Source organism: Plodia interpunctella, chromosome 2 (genome assembly GCF_027563975.2).
Source record: "Plodia interpunctella isolate USDA-ARS_2022_Savannah chromosome 2, ilPloInte3.2, whole genome shotgun sequence".
In the NCBI taxonomy this organism is placed as follows: domain Eukaryota; kingdom Metazoa; phylum Arthropoda; class Insecta; order Lepidoptera; family Pyralidae; genus Plodia; species Plodia interpunctella.
This window is the reverse complement of record NC_071295.1, coordinates 11243819-11267750: the sequence shown is the minus strand read 5'-3', so window position 1 is coordinate 11267750 and position 23932 is coordinate 11243819. Positions and strand designations below refer to the sequence as shown.

Here is a 23932-nt window from a genome sequence, read left to right as displayed (position 1 = left end):
AATCAATTGGTCGTTAAACTAATTTGCCAACAGTTTATTTTATAACTAACTAGCGGACAATTCCGGATTTGCTCGGGTAAACCCATTACCTACTCCTTCCTCAGGGATAACATATATCTATTAATAAAAACCGTACAAAATCTGTGGGGTAGTTTTTGAGTTTATCGCGTTCATAAAAACAGAAAGACAAACGCGACATGGGGACTTCTTTTTGTAATATTTAAAGTAAGTACCTAGTTAATGATTTGTCCTAATATATTTATATTTATTTATTTAATAAGTTATCACCGAAGGAATAAAAGTAGTTATAAAAGTGTAGAAATAGCAGAAAATAGAGTTTCAAGAAAGGACAATCTAAAATCGTACAAAATTGATGATATTTTATACACATTTGGTCAATCTGATCAACGTATAACTATTTTACTATGTAAGACAGGGACATAGGTATACCTCGTATCTCCCCAAAAGAATACTAACCAATCTGCGGTACACCGCGAAACTCGATTATATTTGTTATGAATTTGAGCCATATTTTTTCCTACAACAGTCGATTGTTCACGTTCTTTTACATCTTTGTAAATAAATAAATAAATATAAATATATACGGACAAATCACACAGATTGAGCTAGCCCCAAAGTAAGTTCGAGACTTGTGTTATGGGATACTAACTCAACGATATTATATTTTATAACAAATACATATATAGATAAACATCCAAGACCCGGGCCAATCAGAAAAAGATCATTTTCCGTCATGACCCGACCGGGGATCGAACCCGGGACCTCTCGGTTCAGAGGCAAGCACTTTACCACTGCGCCATCGAGGTCGTCTTGATTGAAATTGATCTATGTTTACTGTAAATAAAAGAATATGCGTGTGTTTTTGAAAGATCGTAAAACGAACGATCTGATTATATACATAACATTAACGAGACTTAGAGCGAGCCTTTAATTTATTTGCATTCCTTTATGTTCCGCAATTATTATGTGCAGTTATAAAATAAGTCGCGGTTGATTACTTATATCTTTCAGTCATTATATAATGTACAGGAATCTTCTTATGTCATAATTATCAAGAAATACACCGGTATTAGTAATTATCATATTAATGAGAAAATTGTGAGAAAATCATTCAAAATCATTGTGATTGGTGCAAAAACTGACTGCGTAAGGAAAAGTGAAGTCAATTTGCAATCATTTATCTACTGAGGTAGTGTTGGTTTTTTGCGTGATTGATCATGTTTAGCATAATAGGCATTTCCTGTCGATTCCGCTTCAATTTAGTGAGTCATTTGCAATTAAATCTTTATATACGCTTGATGCTTATCGAGATGATTTATTTTCCTTCTTACTACACAGTGTTCACTTTGAGTAATGCCTTTTTGCAATTGCAACGATAAAAATTTTAAGCATGTGAAGTAGGGCAGACTCCCCAAAAGAATTTCATCAAAACTCAAACATTGTTGATCTTGCTAGGGGCAGCAGTATAGGCATACTGAAATCGGGACAATTCCTCTCAAAGCAAAACTTATGGCCATATAATATATATAATAATCATACTTCATTCTCACTTCATACATCTTACACAACGTGGTCTAATTGCGGTGACTTGCCATTCCGAAATGTTAATAGCAAATATAATTATAATACGTGCCATTACAGTCGGCCACAAAAACATTGCCGAATCCAAAGCAGTCAATGAGAAGCAGGTATATAATGAGGTATTTAATGAGGCGATCGATAGCCGTCGAAAGGTGTGTGATCGTCTGTATTGATCAATCTTATGCTACGGCGATAAGACATGTCGAAATGATTGATACTTGTGAAACAGCAGTACCAGAGAATAAGTAACAGTATAGAAGGATTTTCTCGATTGAAAGGAATTAAATACAAAATTTTGTGCATGGCAGAACGTATGATATATGCAATTAAGAATTTAATAAATTTAGCTGAGTCGGCGCTGACGGCAGTCCTAATTAAATCAATCTTATGGTGTGATAGTAGAGTTCATATTCTTTTGGTGGCCCAGTTATATGGAATAGATCCCTTGTGGGGTCCAACGGCCACAGTGTCTAACATTCGAGTAATACCCCCTAAAGCATCAATGAAGGGCACTGAATAATGAGTGTGAAATGTTATTGATTTTATTAGCGCTTGCAAACGAAGCCTGATATTTGATAGATGATGCAGTATGAGAATACATTAGATCTATTAATGATGAAACTATTACTTACCTATTACCTATTAGATGAATGAATTTGCCGTCTATTGAAGAAATTTATGACGAAACTGGATCAAGTTAAAAGCCTACGTTATCTTTTTACAAAAAGTCAAAGTAGCGGAATCTTAATTATTACTTATAGGCGACAGAAATAATATCTTAAAGTATGATAAGACCTTATATTTTGTTAATATTGATCAAAGATCAAAAGGCAAAGATTGAAAAATAATCTTATCGGGATAGCGAAGTTGTAAAATCTAGAAAATAGTTACTTACTTCATGTCAAGCTTCTTGAATAGGTATAGTCATGGCGATGATAGCGGCGACTTTGCAATATATTTATTTGAATAATCTGTGCTGTGGACTGTGTACACCATAAAATGTTCAAAGCAGTATGGGACAATAGGATCAGCTTTGTCGTTTTACAAGAAACATGACATTGAGATGGCTTGTCCGCGCATCGAGCACGACTGTCTCAACAAAGACGTGTATCCTATACTTAGAAACAAGCTGTTTTTGTTGGGACAAACCTTTAGATTTTGTATGAATAGGATTTATTTTAATTGCAAATGTGTGATCTGTAATTAATCTTTCGGTATTCAAACCTTGCAAGGTAAACTTGACCCATTTACCTAAATGAATTGAGCAACCATGTGTAAATTTTATGATGAAGTTAACAGCATCATCATTTTAGCGTTAAACAGTTTAGATACTGCCATTATCATAAACTATGCTAAACTATTAGTGAAGTTAGGTCAAAGATAGCTTTTGTCTACTCCATAATTCTCTATCATTCTTGACTCAATCTCAAAATCTTGACCAAAAAGTCATCTTCTTTTTTACTGAGCAAGCCAACAGACATGCGATCTACCAGATGGGAATTGATCACCGCAGCCTATGGACGATCCCGGCCCTGAATGGATCTTTCCACACCTTTTTTGACGAACACCATTTTGTAGTCTCTTTTAAGTGGTCAAGTCTCTTTGTCTGTCTAGTTCTCTCATTTTGTAGTGGTGCTGACCTCACGGTTAGATATACCGTGACATACCTTCGTAATGGTTCTCCTCCTCTTCATGCTGGTTCGCGTTGGTCTGCCGACAGAGGTACTCCTCGCACTCAGTCCAGTAGGCTGCGAGCGCGGTCGGGTCAGGCGCTCGAGGCGGCAGCGGCAGCGCCATGCGCACCTCGGGAGACTCCTGGAGAAAACATAGAAATTGATGAAGACCGGCGATGCTATGAGCTCAATGTTAGGTACATTTAGCTCCTATAAATGTACCTACCTTTAAACCCATGTACAAAACATGAGATACACTTAACAACGTAATATCTGAATTGAATGTCAAAATTATCATCACGTACGTATTGTTCTTGAAATATATTTTTTAATAAGGTTAGTAAACACAGACCTAATTAGAGAAATAAATGGAAAATAACAGCGGCTATTGGCAACATATACGATGCATTAGACTTTGAAACCAAAGGCTGCAAAGCGGACTCGTTTTGCGACAACAATTTGCAAATACTTGCAAAATAGAAATTTACAATGTTATAAAAGAAGCTAGCACGCATTGCTACATAGTACCTGTTTCTATTTAAGACCACAATCGTATAAAACGATAAGATCTTCAGTCATATACCGCAATGAGAATGTCGTGATCATATTATGAAGCAGTAATAATGCAGCAGTATTCATCGATCCTAGTTGATGGACCCTTGATACAACGTGAGTCAGAGTGACATATAAATCCACCAGGTATTGAAGTAGGAGCCAGGACCTAACAATGACTAACTAGTCATATTATTGTTGTGTAAATCTCTCATAACCCTGGAATATAATGGATTTCTGTAATTTGTGACAAAAACAAAATAATATCTATCGAATTTACATCAAATTGGGCATAGACTGATAAATAATGACCAAGGCCTCCACAGCTAAGGATATGATAACGAATATGCTCCATTTCCACTCTATTTATTGCGTCAGAGCATTATTAGCACTAATGTTAAAAGGATAGGACTTGAGCCGCAATCTCCGTACGTCATCATGATAAGGAAGATAAGGGACTATTAGCTAATCCCGCATTCCAAAAACTTAAAGTTAACTTTGTTAATTCGGAACAAACAAGAATGTGAGTTATACCGGCTAATCTTAACAGCGGTATATTTTGAGTTTAAAATATTCAAAGTAGAAAGATGCAAATTTATGCACTAAAGTTAGTGGTTAAACAGCGTGCTTGACCGATTCATAGATTTGCAGCAGTGTAACTTTTAGATGACTGCAAGAGCCTAGTAATATTTTTATGGATGATTGTATTTTCGGAGTCAATTAATTCAAACTTAAAATTCATAATGCTACTAACGTTTAAAGGCAGATGTTTTGTAATGAAAATCAACACAATACAGTAGTTTATAATGTAAATTCGACAGAGCCATAAACTAATTTGTTCGTAGAGTCTCCTTGAAACTCCGTGTAAATCCTACTTAGTATGGGGGCATGTGGGTGGAATCCTAACTAATATTATAAATGCGAAAGTTTGTGAGGATGTGTGTATGTTTGTTACTGTTTCACGCAAAATCTACTGGACCGATTCTTATGACATTTGGTACACGGATAGAATATAACCTGGAATAACACATAGGGAACTTTTTATCCCGAAATTCCCACGGGAGCGAAGCCCCGTGGCGCAGCTACAATAGTAAGTAATACAGTGCAAAAAAGTAAATACAAGAAAACAGATCGCAGATAACTTAGGACACACCTATAGATAAACTATCAGCTGACGTCAACGACATTAGTAACCACACGTAAAGCAAGGTCAGCGATGCAAAATATTAAACGCGGATACCTGTAAATATAACCACTACTTTTTACATAGTATAACACAAAGCCGTACGGACTGATTTTGATGCGGATTTTTTAAATAAATATAGTGTTTCCTAAGGAAGGTTCTAGTGCATAATTTATTATGGTTTTACCCGAGCAAAGCCGGCACGGGCCGCTAGCATGCTGTAAAAGGTTTGCAAATCAAAATCTGCGCAGGTATCTGCAATTGATTTTTATAAGTATATGATGAATACAGTTACTATTGATAGGTATTATAATGTTTGTGGTGGAAGCTATATAAATCAGTAGGTATGATTTTGGTTATCAAGATTTATGCATACACAGTATCCTACGATTGGTACTGGTAATTATTTTTCATTCTTTTTAACCTCTTATGATCATCATTATCAGCGATTTTAATGTATACCCTCGCTTTCTATTATATAGATTGCCTTCCATAATGGGTGGATACGGAGTTTAGACTTCTTCACCTACGGGTTACCTAGGTACTGTCCACTTAACTAGTGATGTTATTAAACTTAAAAAAAAACAATGTTAGGTGTATGAAATTTAAGTTAAAATTTACATTTAGCAAAGTTAAATAAGTAACCTTGCAGACAATTGTTGATCTAAGTCCTTGTACTGTCCTTGAGTCCTTGAACTTGATACTGATGAATTCCTATTGTATTATCACTGTTATATTGTCACAAAATCTACATAGTATAAAAATATAAGTAGATGTCTTCGATTAAAAAAACACTATACTTTTATGCAGTAAGGCCGAGTCAATTTATTTATTTAAAACATAAAAGATTTTTAATAGATAGGATATTGTTAGGTTATCTAATCACGTACCTAACAACTTAATACAGAAGGTCCCTTAAGTAGATATTGAACAAATTAATAATCGACTTGGATACATGGATCTTACAACTTTTTACGGTAGAAGAACTTCGGACTCAGTTACAAGTATAGTTTTTTATGGGATATTTTCTGTCAAATTTGCCGTTGATGAAACTATAGAGGTTCCTTGTTTTCTTCGAAACCGTAAAAAATATTGTTAGGTATATTATACCTACTAAAACAGAGCAAGGGTCGTAATAAATACAATTTACTAATAAAAGTGACATTAAAATATCTTGTTTTGTTATTTAAAACATTTATTTTTTATGATGTTATCCTAATGTGACTTCCTAAGCTAAGAAGAAATTGTAACTAAATTTTCTTCTTAATTCTTTTTAGTCGTATTCCTCATGACTGAGGGTCGTGGTCATTACGTGGAATTAAACACACACAACTTTCTTGGCATTATTAATGGAGTGGTTTGCCATTGCCTTCTCCATTTCACACACAAGTTAATATAATCAACAAGTAAGTGTGCAGGTTTCCTCACGATGTTTTTCCTTCACCGGAAGCAAGTGGTGGTCGATGAAAACTACTATACATGGAGTCATATTTGTTTACAAACTCATGTGGCACGAGTAGGATTCGAACCTGGGACCATTCGATCCACAGGCGGGCAACCATTACACCACCACCGCTTCTTACTTTCTTACTAAATTTTAACATTATAATAATTGTAAAATTAGTCAATAATTAATGTTGAATTAATCGAAGTATTATTTCAATAATATGATTCATCGATTGACGTAAGGCGTGTTCATTAACATGTATGAAGTTGTTTATGAATGTTTACATACGGTTTTTTCCCTAACTTTATGGTTTGTGAGAGAGAAGGCATATATTAATATCGTCTCACGAAGCTTCATAAATAAAAAAATCTTCCTATATAAAAAAACAGTTTTTATATATAATCAGGTATGTCTTATAAAGAGAGGCCTATTCTCTGTGTTAACGGAGAACTAGTAGGAGTATATTTGTTGCCACAATTATTATTCTTTATCGAATTCAGTAGATTTACTTTAAGCAGCTTTTGCGGGCCATTTAAATTTTTCCTGTTCCCGTAGACATTTTGAAATTTCTTAGTGCTCATCCCACTTCCCAACTACATACCTAACGTACTCGGTAGCGCTGTGGTAAAGTTCTTGCCACTGAACCGAGAGGTCTCGGGTTCGATCCCCGGTCGGGACATGATGGAAAATGATATTTTTCTGATTGGCCCGGGTCTTAGATGTTTATCTGTATATGTATATTATATAAAATATAGTATCGTTGAGTTAGTATCCCATAACACAAGTCTCGAGCTTACTTTGGGGCTAGCTCAATCTATGTGATCTGTCCTAATATTTTTATTTATTTATTTATAACAGCTCTCTGCACCAAGTATTTAGTTAGCTACGGAAGATTTTTATATATTGATGATTAACATTATCGGTTACGTATAAAACAATTTATATTCAAATGGTTACCGTATGATTCACAGTTTCCATTGAAGTTGAATGAGAAATCGCCATTAGCATTCGCAGATTGAAGATTGCAAATGACCACATCGGTCTTATTAGATTTCGAAAGATATCGATTTTATTAAATCTAGTATTTTTCTTTTGTTATAAAATTTCTGAACATAAACCACGTGCTAAAAAAAATATTTATCCAATTTCATGCAGTCGTTTTTGCGTAAAGGATAACATAACATTTTCCACGAAAAAATAATTCAACTGTGTGGGTAATATAATTAGAATAATATGTCGGGTGTGTAAATATGGCAAGAAGGGAAGAACTACAATTATCCTAGGTCCAATTCTAGTACTTCTGCCACAACCACATTCCCGAGCAGGGTCGACGTCAGGTACCACAATAATCACACATAAACCGAATCTTCAAATGTGTCCTATTATTTTTTACGTTGAACCCTAGCTTATATATATATATATATATAAGTGTATTAAGTTCTCTCTTTCAAACGCACCCCAACTTGATATTCCTTTAGTAGTTAATGGTAAAGTATTAGAATGGGTACACAGTGCCAAGTTCTTGGGCATTACTGTGGATAGTAAGTTTAAGTGGGATAAACATATTGAAATCACGGCCAAAAAACTTAGTTCGGCAGCTTTTGCAGTGAGAAGGATCAGACAGTGTACAAACATCGAAACAGCTAGGCTCGTGTATTACAGCTACTTTCATAGCATAATGTCCTACGGATTATTGTTATGGGGTAATGCAGCTGACATAGGAAAAATTTTTGTTTTACAGAAACGAGCAATTCGTTTTATTTATGGGCTTAAGCCACGGGATTCCTTGCGAGAATTATTCAAATCGATAAATATTATGACTGTTGCATCTCAGTACATCTTCGACGTACTTATTTTTGTTAAATGTAACTTACACCTGTATAAAACATTGAGCGATGTTAACAGTGTAGTCACTCGTAATAGGCATAAACTTTGTATGAACAGATTCCGACTTAAAAAGGTTAGGCGGTCTTTCGTGGGTCAAAGTGTTAAATTGTTCAATAAACTCCCTGTAGAGGCTATTAACTTGCCAATGCCAAAATTTAAATCATATATTAAAAATGCTTTAATGGCTAATGCTTATTACACGATTAGCGACTATTTAAATGATAAAAAACCTTGGACCCTTCCTAAAACTTCCACCTCTCACACTTGATTTTAAATTTTTTTTATTATTATTTATATATTTTCTTGACATGTTTATTACATATATTTTGACATTTATTGTAAAACATATACGTGATTTGTGATCTCCAAGTGTCTGAAAGTAACATAGGTATCTATTATGTTAGATTATGGAGATCGAGTATGTCATGCACATTCAAATGGTCAAACCGGTAGCGGCATCGTGGATCGGGTCGGGAGGTTCCCTCTATTGTGGTTGAGCTTCGCGATGGCTGACTCACGCGTCAACTCGTGAACGGGTGCTGCCGGGGGAACTGGTCAGCTCGATCTTTTATTAAAAGTTTTTTTTTTTGTTTGGTTAATTATACATATATATATAAGTATATATATATTTTCCTTTCATCAGCACTTGATCACAATCATAATATGTTTCAGTATACCTTTTGACCATGTACTTTATTATGTACTTAATGTTATATTACTGATAAAAAATTATACATAAATTTATATATAAAAAATGGTAAGCCCTTCTGGCATAATAGGGACCAACACTGTTTGAATGAGTTTCTTTCGGCATTTCTTCTCAGCAGTGGTCGTTCCGAAATGCTAGTAGTTTGTAGCTTTGGTAAACATCATTTAATTTAGATTATGACGTGAAAAAGTGCCTGTGAAGGCCTAATTTCTGAATAAATGATTTGATTTTGATTTTGATTTTTAATTTTATATATATATATATATATATATATATATATATATATATATATATATATATATATATATATAGAGAGAGAGAGAGAGAGAGAGAGAGAGAGAGAGAGAGAGAGAGAGAGAGAGAGATAGGTATAGAGGCAATAATGACGCAATCAATTATTAAAAAGTCAGGTATTGTCTGACCTTTTCACGAATAACAAGTTCGAAGACCGTATGATAGCTCATTCCGGATGCAGTGGAATTCACAACACCACCGGCCAAAACAAGATTCATCCGATACAAGAGTCAACATTTTCGGAATGTCGTCATGACGCTTCGGTTTTGGGGCATGAGTCTTTCCAATAATTTTCGACACTTTCAATTATATTCGATCTCGGGTCCGGGTCCGAGTATTTTTGATCAATTGTCTTCAATTATTTGTCTAATTACTGTTAAAGAACATTGCAATTTTACCCAACAAATGGAAGAGGTGCTCTTTAATATATTTTTGTACTCTGTTTGAAAACTAGTCACTGGTAAAATTATTTGTTTACGTAAAAAATGCATCCTTTAACTAATATCCTTATGAGCGGACATACATCTAACAAGTGCATTTTTTTGCAAACGTCACAGAATTCTACGTACACCATTAGATAAAAGAAAAAACTTCTTAATAGTAACAGCCAGATAATACATTTTATTTAGCATAAAAGACAGAAAAACAATGAAGAGAGAAAAATGGAAACAGTCTCGCTCTTAAAGACGATCTTTTTGATTTGTGTTGTGCGGTTATACTTAGGTTTAGCGGGACAGGCCTGAGTACTGCCTGTACCAGTTGGTTATAACTAGGTTATTTACTAAGTTCATATCAAAATAAGATCATGAAAATGCAAAACGTGTTTAAAAACGTGCAATTAATTAATATTTTTTTGCAATAAGCATCTTACGCAATTTATTTTCACCACAAAATTCAAACTTTCTGCCATAAATCTCTGAAATTGCGGCAGTGTGGTACCTAACTCAGATCCTCGATTAGATTTGAAATGTCGCCATGATGTCACGTCTGCAAGCGTCTCCACAAAATGGCGCGAAATTATTAGCGTCAATTAGCGAGAATGTCTCCTGTTTATTTGTGTCTGTGTGGCGATGACTGACTCTTAATTTACTGATCATTGTACTGGACAAAGGCTGAAATTGAGCACTTGGTGTAATTTAAATTATTCAACGGAGGCTAAGTACTTGTTGCACATTCGCTTCCTAATGGATCTGTCAAAACGCCGGCGGCGCTTCTATAATAATTACAATAGAAATTCGTAATTTATAATCTAACATTTGTACTGTATGTTCATGACTATAATGTGGCTATAATATTGTGTTTACGTAATTGTCTTTACATATGTACAATCTATTACTTTGTTTAACGTTTATTACACCAAAATATAATTTAGTTGAAAGTGCAATAGGCGGACTTAATATCTAACAGTCATCCTTTGGGTCGTACAGAGAATGCTACTCGTATGTGGGTGCAAAATATTTAATTAAGTGTTATATTATTTTAAGTATTTACAAATTTCGTGTTGTTTTTAGTATTCAGCATATTTTATGTGCCCTTTCATTATGTCCAGCTAAAAAAATATCACAATAATAATTAAAGTGTGTAAGGAAATTAATTATAGATTTCCTCGTTATCTTCCGTCATTTATTTTTAATTAAAACAATTATCATCGTATGATCTTATCTTTCGAAAACAAGCAATTAATTTTGTAATACACATGTGTAAAGAAGACTTCAGAAATAGACTAATTTATGCAATAACTCTACTCGTATACGGAATACTGATGGCGTAACTGCCTTAGTGCATAGATAACCAAGAAAAACCACGTCTATGGTAGGTCTAGTTTAATTTAAGTGGTTGAAATCGATCCAGAAGTCATAAAATGAATCTATGATAGGACAAGTCAACCTTTATTAAACTATAAGTCCATTCTTCTATACTATTATTTTATAGAGGTAAGCGTTTTTGAGTTAGTATGTTTGAGGCGTGTAATCTCCGAAACTACCGAACCTATTTCAAAAATAAATTCACCATTGGAAAGGTACATTATCCAAGATTACACAAGATTATAGGCTACATTTTATCTCAGAATTCCCACGGGAGCGAAGGCCCGGGCAACATCTAGTCATCAATAAATGTTATGTGCGAATTAACTTTCCATGTATAGAACTTAAACATGATAAATTGATTATGGCAAACTGACACGTAACATCACCTGGGTGTTGATTATTAAAACATTAGATCGTGATGGTGTCTCAAAAGTTATATCACTGAAAACCCATTAAGACACTAGGATAATTAAATGTGACTGCTAGAAAGTTGAACTATGGATATAAACAAAAACACAATTCGCGAATCTGTAGTTGATTAAATATATGTTTATTATATATAAGAGTATAATATTCGATTCGCAATTTAACAAACCAGCCAGGAAATAATTAAGATCTAATTAGAGAGAACGCATAAAAAGCATTCAGAGCATTCACTGACATTCAAGTCAGTAAGATATTTCAAAATCGGAAATAATTAAAATTGAGTTTCGGTTTCAGTGAACGTAAAGTAAATTAATTTTATTGGTAAGTATATAACTACAACCACAAGACTGCTGCCAACATGGGTACTTAATTTATTTGTTAGTATTTTTTACATAACCTTTCATGTTTTGGACTTCACAGAGTCAAGAGAGTTAAAGGCCACGCGTTGCGAACTCATTGGGTTTTCATATTGTTTTTATCTAATTTTAAATTTTATATATTTGAACTAGCTTTTGCCCACGGCTTCGTCCGCAACAGACACACGATTTTCATACAAAATTTCACCACCCCATTTGGATCTTGATTTTTGAAAAAAGAACAAGTAGCCTATGTTTGAACGGGGGTCTTTAACTACAGGCATCCCAAAAAAATCATCAAAATCGGTGCAGCAGTTTAGCCATAAAGCGGAACAGACAGACAATATTTCGATTACAATATTATTAACGAAAATATGGATTTGTCAACAAAAGAGCGAGAGTAAAAAAATTTTTAATTCGTTCCATTTTCCATGTCCATTTTTTTCATCCAAATGAACATCTTTCATCCAACCTTTGGTGGAATTGCAAATAATATGATTTTCATAATTAATGTTTCACACGATTGTGTAACCAAAATGTTTTACCTTTTATGGCAATAACTTACGATTGCGATGCCTCTAAGATGAACAGGTAACTAAGTAGGTATATCTCATTTTATATCATACTTCTCCGCAATCCCTATTATATACATTTTTTAACTTATTCTTTTTAACTTTGATAATGATTACGTATTGAAATCATGTAATCTTAATGCAGAAAGCCACAAATTTAACGGACTCCGCTTTATGCCCTTAAAAAATTATAGACGAGACAAATTTGCTTCCGTATTTCTCACAACAGAATCATCAAAATTTTAAGGTTGATTGGGCACCGCGGAATCACAACTCCAAATTCAATCGGAAACACGCGAATATTAGAGAGAGATGCAAGATTTTGTGTATATATTTATCCAGGATATATGTATTTAACTTTTAATAAATAGGCTGTTAGGTATGTGTTAATTTGCATCAGCTGCATATATTGAGGAAGTATTTTATCCAATGTTGTGACGTTACGGACAGACGACAATGCCACACATTATTATCATATTGCAAGTGCGGGTCCACTTCCGTTACCATTTTATATATAACATTATCATTTCCTGTCAATATCATAGTTATTTGTTGCAATTGAAAATTACGATTGAAAGATCGAAGATTATATTACATATCGCGACGCGCAAACGCTACGCTTAGAAATTAGAAATTTTAGGGTTTTTCACTATGGGACCAGACTAGGGTTGCCAGATGACCGAAAAAGCCGGGATTACTCTGGAATTTTGCGAGTTGTAATTTCACTTTGGTGTCCCAGAATTTACAAATAACTAGTTCGTTTTGTGAAACAATAGTTCTTCTTAATAGTTATCCAAAGAAAGCCAAAAATACTTAGCGCTAATATATTTAAATCTAACTAAATCTATGTAGAACTGTGACCGAACTTTGACGGGATTGCTGGTTTTTCATTGTGGTAACTAAAATGACTCATATAAACAAAGCAATGTACAAGCATTCGCGTCGTTCTTGTGTTTAGCGGGCAAGTGCAAAAAATACTCGTAGTATAGTCGTAATTTTTAAACGTTAATTCATAGTAAATTTACAATTAAATTATCTTTTACTTCTAATGACTGTAATAACTATTACTGCATAGGTACTATGATAAGTATTCTAACGGCGCAATGTTTGTGTAGGTAGCTCTTGATGGTAAGCTTGTCCCGTCACTCTTCTGTCCGTTAGTTACCTGGAACCGTCGCACTCCAGCCATCATGTCAAATCATGCTGCGTATACATCGCTGTTTGCAAACCAGGTCAGAATTATAAATAGGCGGTGACTGTACTGTTATATGTGTGGTTTCCGCCCTGGAATAGGACCACTCCAGGATATCGGATAAGAGATTTGAATGATAGGCAACAACATTTACCAGGGAGGGTTGAGGTCCGCAATGTAACTACAGCCAGTTCGTCGATTGTCAAGCTTTATCTTTTCAGCGTACCCTGAGCTTCGAGACGTTGCCCAGAATTGAAACGTGAACACGCTCAGTTTAGAGATAAAGAGTAGATAATCATATATGTAGGTACATAAGTAAATAATGAGTTACATTCATGAAAATAATTATTGTTGAACACATAATGATTGACGTTATTAGACAAAAACTGTACCTCTCATTTATTATTCTACAAAAATGTACCTAATGAAAAAAAAAACTAAGGACGTAAATTAAAATGTACCTATAGAAGATTATATAAACTAAATAATATATCTCTAGTCCCTACTCACCACGTAAGTTATTTATTTTTACAAAAAAAAATACAAAATTAACTTACAAAAAATAAAAGATAGATTTCGCAATATCTAAATCGAAACTAAACAAGTATTCAATTTCATAACCCCAAAAAGGTATATCTAAAAGCTATTAAATAATATGACAAGCGGAACCGACAAGCCTGAGAAAACCTATAGTAATTGTGACCCATTGAGAAACTCCAGTAACAACCACGTTAATACAAAATGATAGTGTAATAAAGAAATATTACAAATGTTGCGTCGGTATTGACTTAAAACTAATTGTCTGACCAACGAATGAATGAACGAAAATGAATGAAATCTTTATCTATAAAATTATATTTTTTTTTTGATATTTCGATTTAGCGCTAATACAATATTTAAACAATTTTCAATAGTAAAAAAATTGTATAATAATATTACTTTCAATTTATAAAACTAGTTTTTCAACAAGCCAAATTTTCACACTTCGTCTGTATAGGTACCCCATGCCGTGCGAATCAAATTAGCTCCGTGCAGCCCGAAAAAAATATATTTTGCTGCGTTTTTGCTTGAAGTAATTGAAGATCTGAGACCAATTCACAAATAAACACTTTGTCGAAAATAAGTTACATAATATTTGTAATACATTTTATGATTTGTAGTAAACGGCAAGCGGCATTGAAAACAATTATTAGTTTCAGGAATAACAGTGTTTTCTATTAAATCATGATGTTTATATGATAAATAACGAATACATATGTTATCCTAATAAATGAGTACACCATGTATTTATTTATATTTTTTACATTGCTATCAGATAAAGTCTAAAATATACATATTTTTTACATTGCTATCAGATAAAGTCTAAAAAAACAGAAGTTTTACTTGTGATCTCTTATCGCAACGTCCGTGTTTTCCTTGCTGGTTTACTGACAGAAACATAAATCCTTTTATTCCATTGTAAACTGACTCGTAAACTAAATCGAATAAGATTGAAATTTAGACAAGAATATTTCTTGAACTTGGACACACCTGTCAAGGATGCTGATAAGTGAAGAAAGAGATGGAGTAGGTATTTACTTGTCAGTGAATTGCACCACAAATATTTATCAATTGTAACGATGTTTTTGCATTTCCCTAACACTTGCTATCAGAGTTTATTGCTACAGAGATATATAGTAATATATTTCATATGCTAATGCTATGTAAACAATGTTACATTTGAGTTCACTGCATGATTACCATATAAAGTTAAACCTTTTTTTTCATTCATTCATTCTTGCTTATATGTTTATTTATATTTATTTTTAGTAATACTATTCTATCCTATTTCTAAAAGTCTTATTTATTAAATGAGTGCAATCGTTCCTCATGGCGGAGGATCGTGGTCACTAAGTAGAATGAAACAACTAATTTCTACTTTACTACTTTTTTTAATATGAAAGATCATATGATGAATTATCAAATAGAATGCAGGTTTCCTCATGATGTTTGTCTTCACCGTAATTCTTATAGTACTTTGCCATTGCATCTATGTCATAACCATATTCTCAGTGGGCCCATTGTCATCTTAAATACTGGTAATAACTGCCTCAGGAGAAACCACCGATTGCCTCACTCAGCTTTAACGAGTCGCAGTCTATTTGACAGAGAACAATTGGAGTTGCACAACCGGGCACGTGGACAAACTTCTTTTATGGTTATAATAAATACAATACTTTGGATTAGCAGCTTCTGGTTCATCTATCTTCTTGTCTTGGTCTTGGGTCTTCAATGTTTAATTATATATGTAGTATATGTTATAAAATATAGTATCGTTGAGTTAGTATTCCATAATACAAGTCTCGAACTTACTTTAGGGCCAACTCAATCTGTATGTTATGTCCAAACATGTTTATTTATCTTCGCGTTTATATCTTCAGATTTGCTTTTACCTTAGCAATTTAATTTTTCTGTTTCACTCCCTAGTGGTGAAAAAGTTACAAGTAGCAATTTAAATTTTCAAGATTCCCCATTGAAAGACTTTGACATAATTCGAAACACACGTCTACTTCCGCTTTATCTTTATATTCACCGGGAGTTACACCTGTTAACATAGTGTTACTTAAAACGTTGATATTAGCAAGACAAGCATCATAACTTAGCGAATCGTGACTACGGAACACGCTCAACACTACAAGTTTCTTTGGCGGCAACTCAGACAACAAGATTGTAATATTTGCTTCAATAAGCCATTCACGGAAACTTGCCATTATCATTATTGACATAATGATAATTGTGGGTACGGTTATGACTTACACTTGTCAATTTGTTAATTTCTGATAATTCAGTATCTGTCGGTTGATCCTGCGGTAATTTCAGGTAAATTATGTGGTGAAATTTATCATATATTCACTTCATTCCATCTAGTTCCACTCACTATTCACAATAAACATAAATAAGGTGGGCTGAAAGAAATTGCAATTGCGATAAATCTGATTTTGCGCTCATTTATGTTTGAATATCTAGTTATATCTTGTAATTGCTCTATAAAGTGTGCAACAAAGAGTTAATCTATCATTCAATCATGTTTTATTAAATAAGTAATTATAAACAATTTGGTATATCTACCAAACATAAATTTTACAGCATATTCAAATAGAATAAGTGTCTCACTCTTTTACCTTTTTTATCTGAACTAACTAAAAGGATCAAGCAAAAAACAGGCAGGTTACATATCATAAATTCGTGCTCAGTTCATTCTGTGATGATAAAACTAGAAAGTTTTATTGTAAATAGACAATCATTTAAATTGGAAAATACCGCAACGTAAAATCATAGAACACCGCTAGAAACAATACCATTACGGGGTCTAATAATAATAATGCAAGCCCTTATGGCTTCAAATAATTGCCGGAAATTGACTATGGTTTAAAATTCTTTAGCTATATTACAGCTTTCATTATAAGCATTTAAGTTATATCTTTTTTTGAGTAAAGTAAAACAAAAAACAATAAAAAAAGCATAGTATCCTAAGAGACACATAACTTTAAAGTAGATCAGAATTTAGAAAGCGAAGAGCGATCAGATTCTAGGCTTGTCTTCAGCATTCCTCTCCATTATCCTTGATCGAGGCATTAAGACACAATACACGAGTCAAGATGAACGTGCTAACATTACCATATCTCAAAAACAAAAAGACTATTGTGGAGATTTCTTTAGTCCCCTTTGTTCTATGTCAAATTATCATCGGATCCGCTGCCACCAATTCCAAAGACGCCTACGTCAGCAATACCAAGAAAAATCTCTTAACAATATGTTGTATATTCTATTCAAATATAATTTCTATCTATTGATCGAAGACAACGTCATTCAGGCTTTTTTTAGAATATATCTTGATTATTTATTTTTCATCATTTTGAAAATCAAATCGAAAGAAGTAAAATGTATTTTTGATTAATAATATTTCTTGACGACCTCGGTGGCGCAGTGGTAAAGTGCTTGCCTCTGAACCGAGATGTCCCGTGTTCGATCCCCGGTCGGGTCATGATGGAAAATGATCTTTTTATGATGGGCCCGGGTCTTGGATGTTTATCTATATATGTATATGTTATAAAATATAAGAATAAGAATATTTATTTGTGAGACATAGGTAGGTACATTAAAAATACAGTTGAAATAAATTAGTAGGTAGTATCACTATGCTGTCTTTAAAGACTTACAAATATTGTTATCATTTAACGTGCATCAGTCAAATTTATTTTAAACATTTGTCATTTATAAATTCATCAATGGTGTAGTAACATATTAAGTATAGTATCGTTGTGTTAGTATCCTATAACACAAGTCTCGAACTTACTTTGGGGCTAGCTCAATCTGTGTGATTTGTCCTAATATATATATATATATTATATTATTATTTCTGTGTTACCAACTTTGAAACAATTGACTAACAAAGGGTCATGTTAAAAACAATTAATATTCTTCTTTTCCGCCTCCGTAGTTTTTGTTCTTGCAAAAAAAATTTGCACATAGTACATAATAACAATGTAGAAACATATTTTTTGTCTTTAAAAATCGTGATTGTAGCTTGTGTTTGGTTTGTATCGTGTTTTAACATTTATTACTGGTTTAACCGATCAATTCGATAATCAAGCCATTCAAACACCTGATTTTCAATACCTATAACTAAAATATATAAACTGAACTAACACGGATAGTTGTATCAATGAAAACATTAATATATCTTAATGGAGGAGAAAATTTACTAAGTCTATTTATGTTCATAACATTTCACAGCATGTGTTCCATATCACCCATTACAACAAAGCATCCATCATCATCAAACAGAACAATATTAGACGAGCATGAATCACGGACATCAATAACGAAGTGAAACTGTCTGGAAGATGCTTTCGATAGTAATTACATGTATACTCACACGCGACACCAATATGTAAGGAATTTGATGTCCTAATTTCAATGAATTTAAGAGTTAAATCTAGGAGTATACAAAATTTTAGTTGTTGTTTTTGATGCCTCTTGCAGAAATTTAAGTTTTTGATTGGGTTACCACAGGGATCAATACTGGGTCCCACTGGAAATATTTAAAAAAAACTTAACATTTTAACTTAACATTTTCTTTTGAAGTTATTTTTCAATTAAGAGTAAAGCAACTTTGATACCTATTTGAATGGAAGGAGAAAAAATACCTACTTAATTAGTCAACAAGTAAACTGATGAGAGACTGTGTGCACCTCAAAAATATTAACCGATTATAAAATATGAGCAAATAAAAATAAATAAGTATATAAGTTCCATAATTGTACACGCAGATGATAATAATAGCAAGGAAGTGGTAATTACCTGATATAAAGTTCAAGTTTTTTATAAAATACGTTTAATAGTCCAATAACTAATATAGATCACCTTGTCCCCTTTGTCTTATTTGTACAGACTTACTATTGCAGGTGAATAGCTGCAGTGCCAGCTGTCATTTAGATACAACTGTTAAAGAATATTGCAGGAATCCAATTAGCTGATATCTATTTGAATTCACATTTTAGAAAAACAGCACGTATGTTGTCATGTTGAGAACGATGTGGTAAAATAAAGAAAAAAGATAAATATTATGAATACAATTCATGATATAGTTCGCATTTAATATTGTCGCTTTTTGTAATTATACATATAATAGATATAAATCATCATAACAATATTGCATGTTTACATTGTTTACAGTCCAAATAGGATTTGGTTTTAGAGGTCCCCTGCCTACAGGACCTTTCGTTTACATTAAGAGAATCAATAAGGAAGCTACTATTAATATACGTTCCTTTATTTGAAAAAGTATAAGCGTCCCTAACGATTGGAAAAGTAGAAGCGTCCTTAACATAGGTAGCCTAATCAAAAATCCTTCACTGATTACGATAATTTGTTATGAAAATAATGAAATTGCTTATCGTGTTTGATACTCATTACATTATCACCGTATCACATTGATTACTGACGTTCACATAGACAAAATACCTACAAGGGATACAACAGAAATAGTACAAACTAATACAAAAACAAGCGCAGGTGGCAAGCGACCGGCTCGAGTTCATGCTTCGACAATGCAAAGGGTGATAAAAAAGGACAGAGATATTTAAAATAAATAAGGATAAAGATGTTGATAATAATAGCTTAAGCATAGACGTAGAAGATGAATTAGTAAGCGAAAACAAACACTAACCAACTTCAACATCCGTAAATCCAGAAGGAGCGGCACGATTCAATTTCAGTACATACAAAAAAGCCTAGAAGTTTTAGTTCTAGTTGAACCACCAAGCGTCCACGGCACACACACTCACTTTTACGAAACTAATTATTGCTGAGGACCATTCGAAACTCGACACGAGAGTTTGTTTTTATGTTCCGCCACGCGTCTATGGATGGTGGATGTTTAAAATTTTAGACAATCGATTCACTTGTTCACAATACCATTGATTTCGTTATTCTAATTCGTTTTGATTTTTTTAGTAACAATTGGGAATCACTAAACTCGATAAGGTTTTACGATAAACTTCGGAGAGGCAGGTGATGCGACCGGCGTTATTGTCAGCGGTTGGCGCGGCACTGATGGCGAGAAATCGAGAATGAAGTGGGCTCGCCGTTCGTGCCTCTCGCTCGGACGCGCAGCCTCTACCTGCGTCTGCGACTGCGATCCGCACGTCGTATACTTCAGTGGCAGTGGCTAAACCCTGCGGCTGCTCCTATACCACATTGTTGTGAGGACCTCACGCACGCATAACATTCCCATTCTAACTTTTGATTAATTTTGATGTTTCTTTCATTCTCTCTAAATTAGATTTCCAATTAAGACGATTGCTATTTACAGATATTCATCTGTGGCAAACCATGTCATTAAATTTGCATTTGTATTCATCAGATCAAATTTACGAATGGTTACAATTACACAATTCTTTATTTATAATAGCTGCGCCCCGGGGCTTCGCATTTGCGCTCTGGGAATTTCGGGACAAAAAGTGTGTGTTATGTGTTATTCCAGGCTATGTTCTACCAGTGTACCAAATTTCATATCAATCGGTCTAGTAGATTTCGCGTGAAAGAGTAACTACAAATACACATGCATCCTCACAAACTTTCGCATTTATAATATTAGTAGTACTACCTAGGAAAGTACTAGATTATGCAACTTGTTTGAATGACTGAATATTTTAAGATCTAAAGCACGATAGATTTACAAAATATTTGATTATTAGAAAAATATATACCAGAGACACACATAGATAAGATATCCAAAACAATAGACCGCGTTGAATGAGTTCAAACCAAACAAAAAAATATTCATAGAGCGAACACGACCGATAACAAAAGAATAAAACCAAGGAGATAGAAATAATAACACTTGAATTAACAGTGAATCATGCTATGCTCAGAATAACCAATTTAAAATCATGTTTGTGAGAATGACTAGTCGCGTATGAAGCAAAAGTACTTGGACCACAATTTAAAATTTTGAGAAGTGATTTTCTATATGCCTAGTATTTTTATTTGAAAATTACGATTATTTCAGAACTATTTCGTATGCCACACTATGAACTTGTTTTTTAACATGATTAATCAAATATGTGTGAGAGCGTGTACACATTTTTGATCACTCATGAACATGATTGATTGTCGTAACTATTTATTAACTTATATTTTTAGAATATGATAGACATATTTAAACCAGGGCAAAGTATTATTTTCAACATGTTTTACAAGAATAATTCCTATTTCATCTGTCCTATAACTCCAAGCCTACACGTGTCTACACCATCTAGTTAAACCAAATTCAAGAAAAAACATCGGAAAAGGTAATTACAGGCAGTAATTAATCATATAATAATTGTTCTAGTCCATATCGAAAGGGTTTACATAGAACAACCTGAGAACACTGAGAATGAAACTGAGAACACGTGAAGATCAGCGAAAGAGAGATCTCTTCTCATCTTCACGTGTTCTCAGTTTCAGTCGGAAAAAATTGCCATTTAAAGATTTAGAAATGGAGTTTTTAAAAGAGTTTACATATTATGTATAACTAAATCATTTAATATATCTTATTACATCAAAATATTTATACCACATTTTGTAATATAATTTTACGATGTTTCTCTATATATTTACGATGTTTAAAAACATTTTAGGAAATCATTCTAAATTTATGCCTTTGGAAGTCTGTGGTAGTGGAAGCCACCACTCGACTTATATCGACACAAACAAATATGATATTTTGTATCAAAATATGAGAAACGAGAAATCTTAATTTGATTTGTCGTATGTTAATGGTTCATATGATTTGGTTTGAAATAAAACTTTTCCATTGACATCAAGATAAGCGGAGATTATTGCAGCTACACGTGACTACATTACTGATACTATTAAACCGTTTCAGTCATACAACCAAGTTGCACAGTGAAGTAGTAGAGTAAGAACAATATTGATAACCATTGTGAAATTCTTTGGATTAATATAGATTATCTTCATTGAGTTGTACAATGACATTATCTTGGGAAATTTTATGATCAATTTTCGTGATGAAATATTGCTTGTTCAATGATTTTGAATCATTGTCGTGTATGTACGAAATCTAAGAGGCACTAGTCGCGCCGCAAACGTTAAGATGAAATAACGAACTATGTGTCAAAGTTAACGGTGCAACCCGTAGCGCCAGTCAACTTTGACATTAACTTTAAATTGCGCAGCAAAACGCAAAGTACGTCATTTTGTCTAAACGTCATCGGCGCTTAAAATCAAAGTCAAATTTGATGGTGCAATTCACCCAAAGCTTAAATAAATAAGATTTGTTTTGATATTTAAAATAATTGTTACTGTACGTTTAACTTAAGAAGCGGTGCAAATGCGCCGGTAAAATTGTTTTTATCTATTGTGTCCTGATTCTGCTCCATCGACGGGTTAACCTTGTTTTCTTGTAACATATTTAAATATCTTAATATCATGTGTCTTAACATATCCATATATGGACTACCACTGTAGGCTACCGCTGTAATTTTGTCATCACCTGTGCTATATGCAGCCGACAGTCTCTAGGACAGCTTGCAGTTGCAAGCCAGCCGGTTCGCGTGTGCAATGTATCTATTTATAGAAGACCAGCCTACTTACCCATTTACTGTCATTATTATTCATGTGCCCATGATTAACACTTTCATTATTTAAAATTTTTATTTATTTAAAAACTTTATTGCACAAAATTACAAAAAATATGTACAAAGATGTGAACTTAGCGCCATACGGCATTCTCCACCAGTTAATAAAGACTCCAGTGCAATTTAGTTTTATTTTTTACACCAATGAAATTTCACATTTCGTAACAAATAAAGTTATAAGAACCAAAGCCAAAGAAACGATTTCGAAGAAGATTTAGCACATAACTAAAGTAAAGCCCAGTTTTACTCTAGTTAAGTATGTGCTAAATCTAAAAATTTTACTGATAGTTGAATCTATTTTGCATTGTAATTTTCCTCCCACCCCAGTATATCGATTTCTCGAATATAATTATCACGTAAGACATATTTTTTTGCAATTAAATTCAATTTTGTGATGAAAGTCTCAGTCGGAGTGTATATTGTCGTCGTTTCGCTCAATTTGACATCGATAAATGGGTATTGCACTGGATTCTGTTGCGTCACCGAAATTAAAATAAATCAAAGTAATCATTTATTTATTCGTCAATGAATTAAATATATAAATTGTTTGTAACTTAACTTAAACTGCTTAAAAATATATATACAGTAATAGAACAAATAAATTAACCTAAAAATAAACCTAAAGAATAATTAATATTAAATAATTAAAGGAATAATAATAATAAATTTGTAGTTAAACAGAAGTTGCCTTTTTTAAATAGTCTGCCAATATGTCTGATGTTTACTAATTTGAAATTAAAATACAAATTCTATCGGTTTGATTCGATTAAGAGTGTGCTCGATCTTTTTATTACTTAAAACCTATACGGATTGCCACATCGTCAGGAGGTGATACATAAAGCGTATATAACACTGCTATATTTAATTATTCCAAGATCTCTGCTTTCGATTACGTTATGTTACGGGCACATCCGTCATTTTTACTTTGCTGGTTTTTTACCGCGAAGTCAATAAACCTTCGCAGGCCGAAATAATTGATTCCAAGAACAAACATCCAGTTCAAGAAAGCTTACAAAAAGTGATTAAAGAATGACGAGAGTAAT

The 23932-nt window shown here is 33.3% G+C and overlaps 1 protein-coding gene across 1 annotated transcript in view; it reads right to left on the bottom strand.

Annotated features, from left to right (window-relative positions):
- conu (conundrum) overlaps nt 1–20333 on the bottom strand; it is a 60311-nt gene extending 39978 nt beyond the window's left edge. Inside the window, exons 1-2 of the mRNA XM_053755066.1 lie at nt 19913–20333; nt 3270–3417 (exon numbers count right to left, since the gene is read on the bottom strand). Coding sequence (XP_053611041.1) covers nt 3270–3417; nt 19913–19924 — 160 coding nt within the window. The 5' untranslated portion in view covers nt 19925–20333. The remainder of the gene's footprint in view (nt 1–3269; nt 3418–19912) is intronic.
- Nucleotides 20334–23932: the final 3599 nt, after the last annotated feature.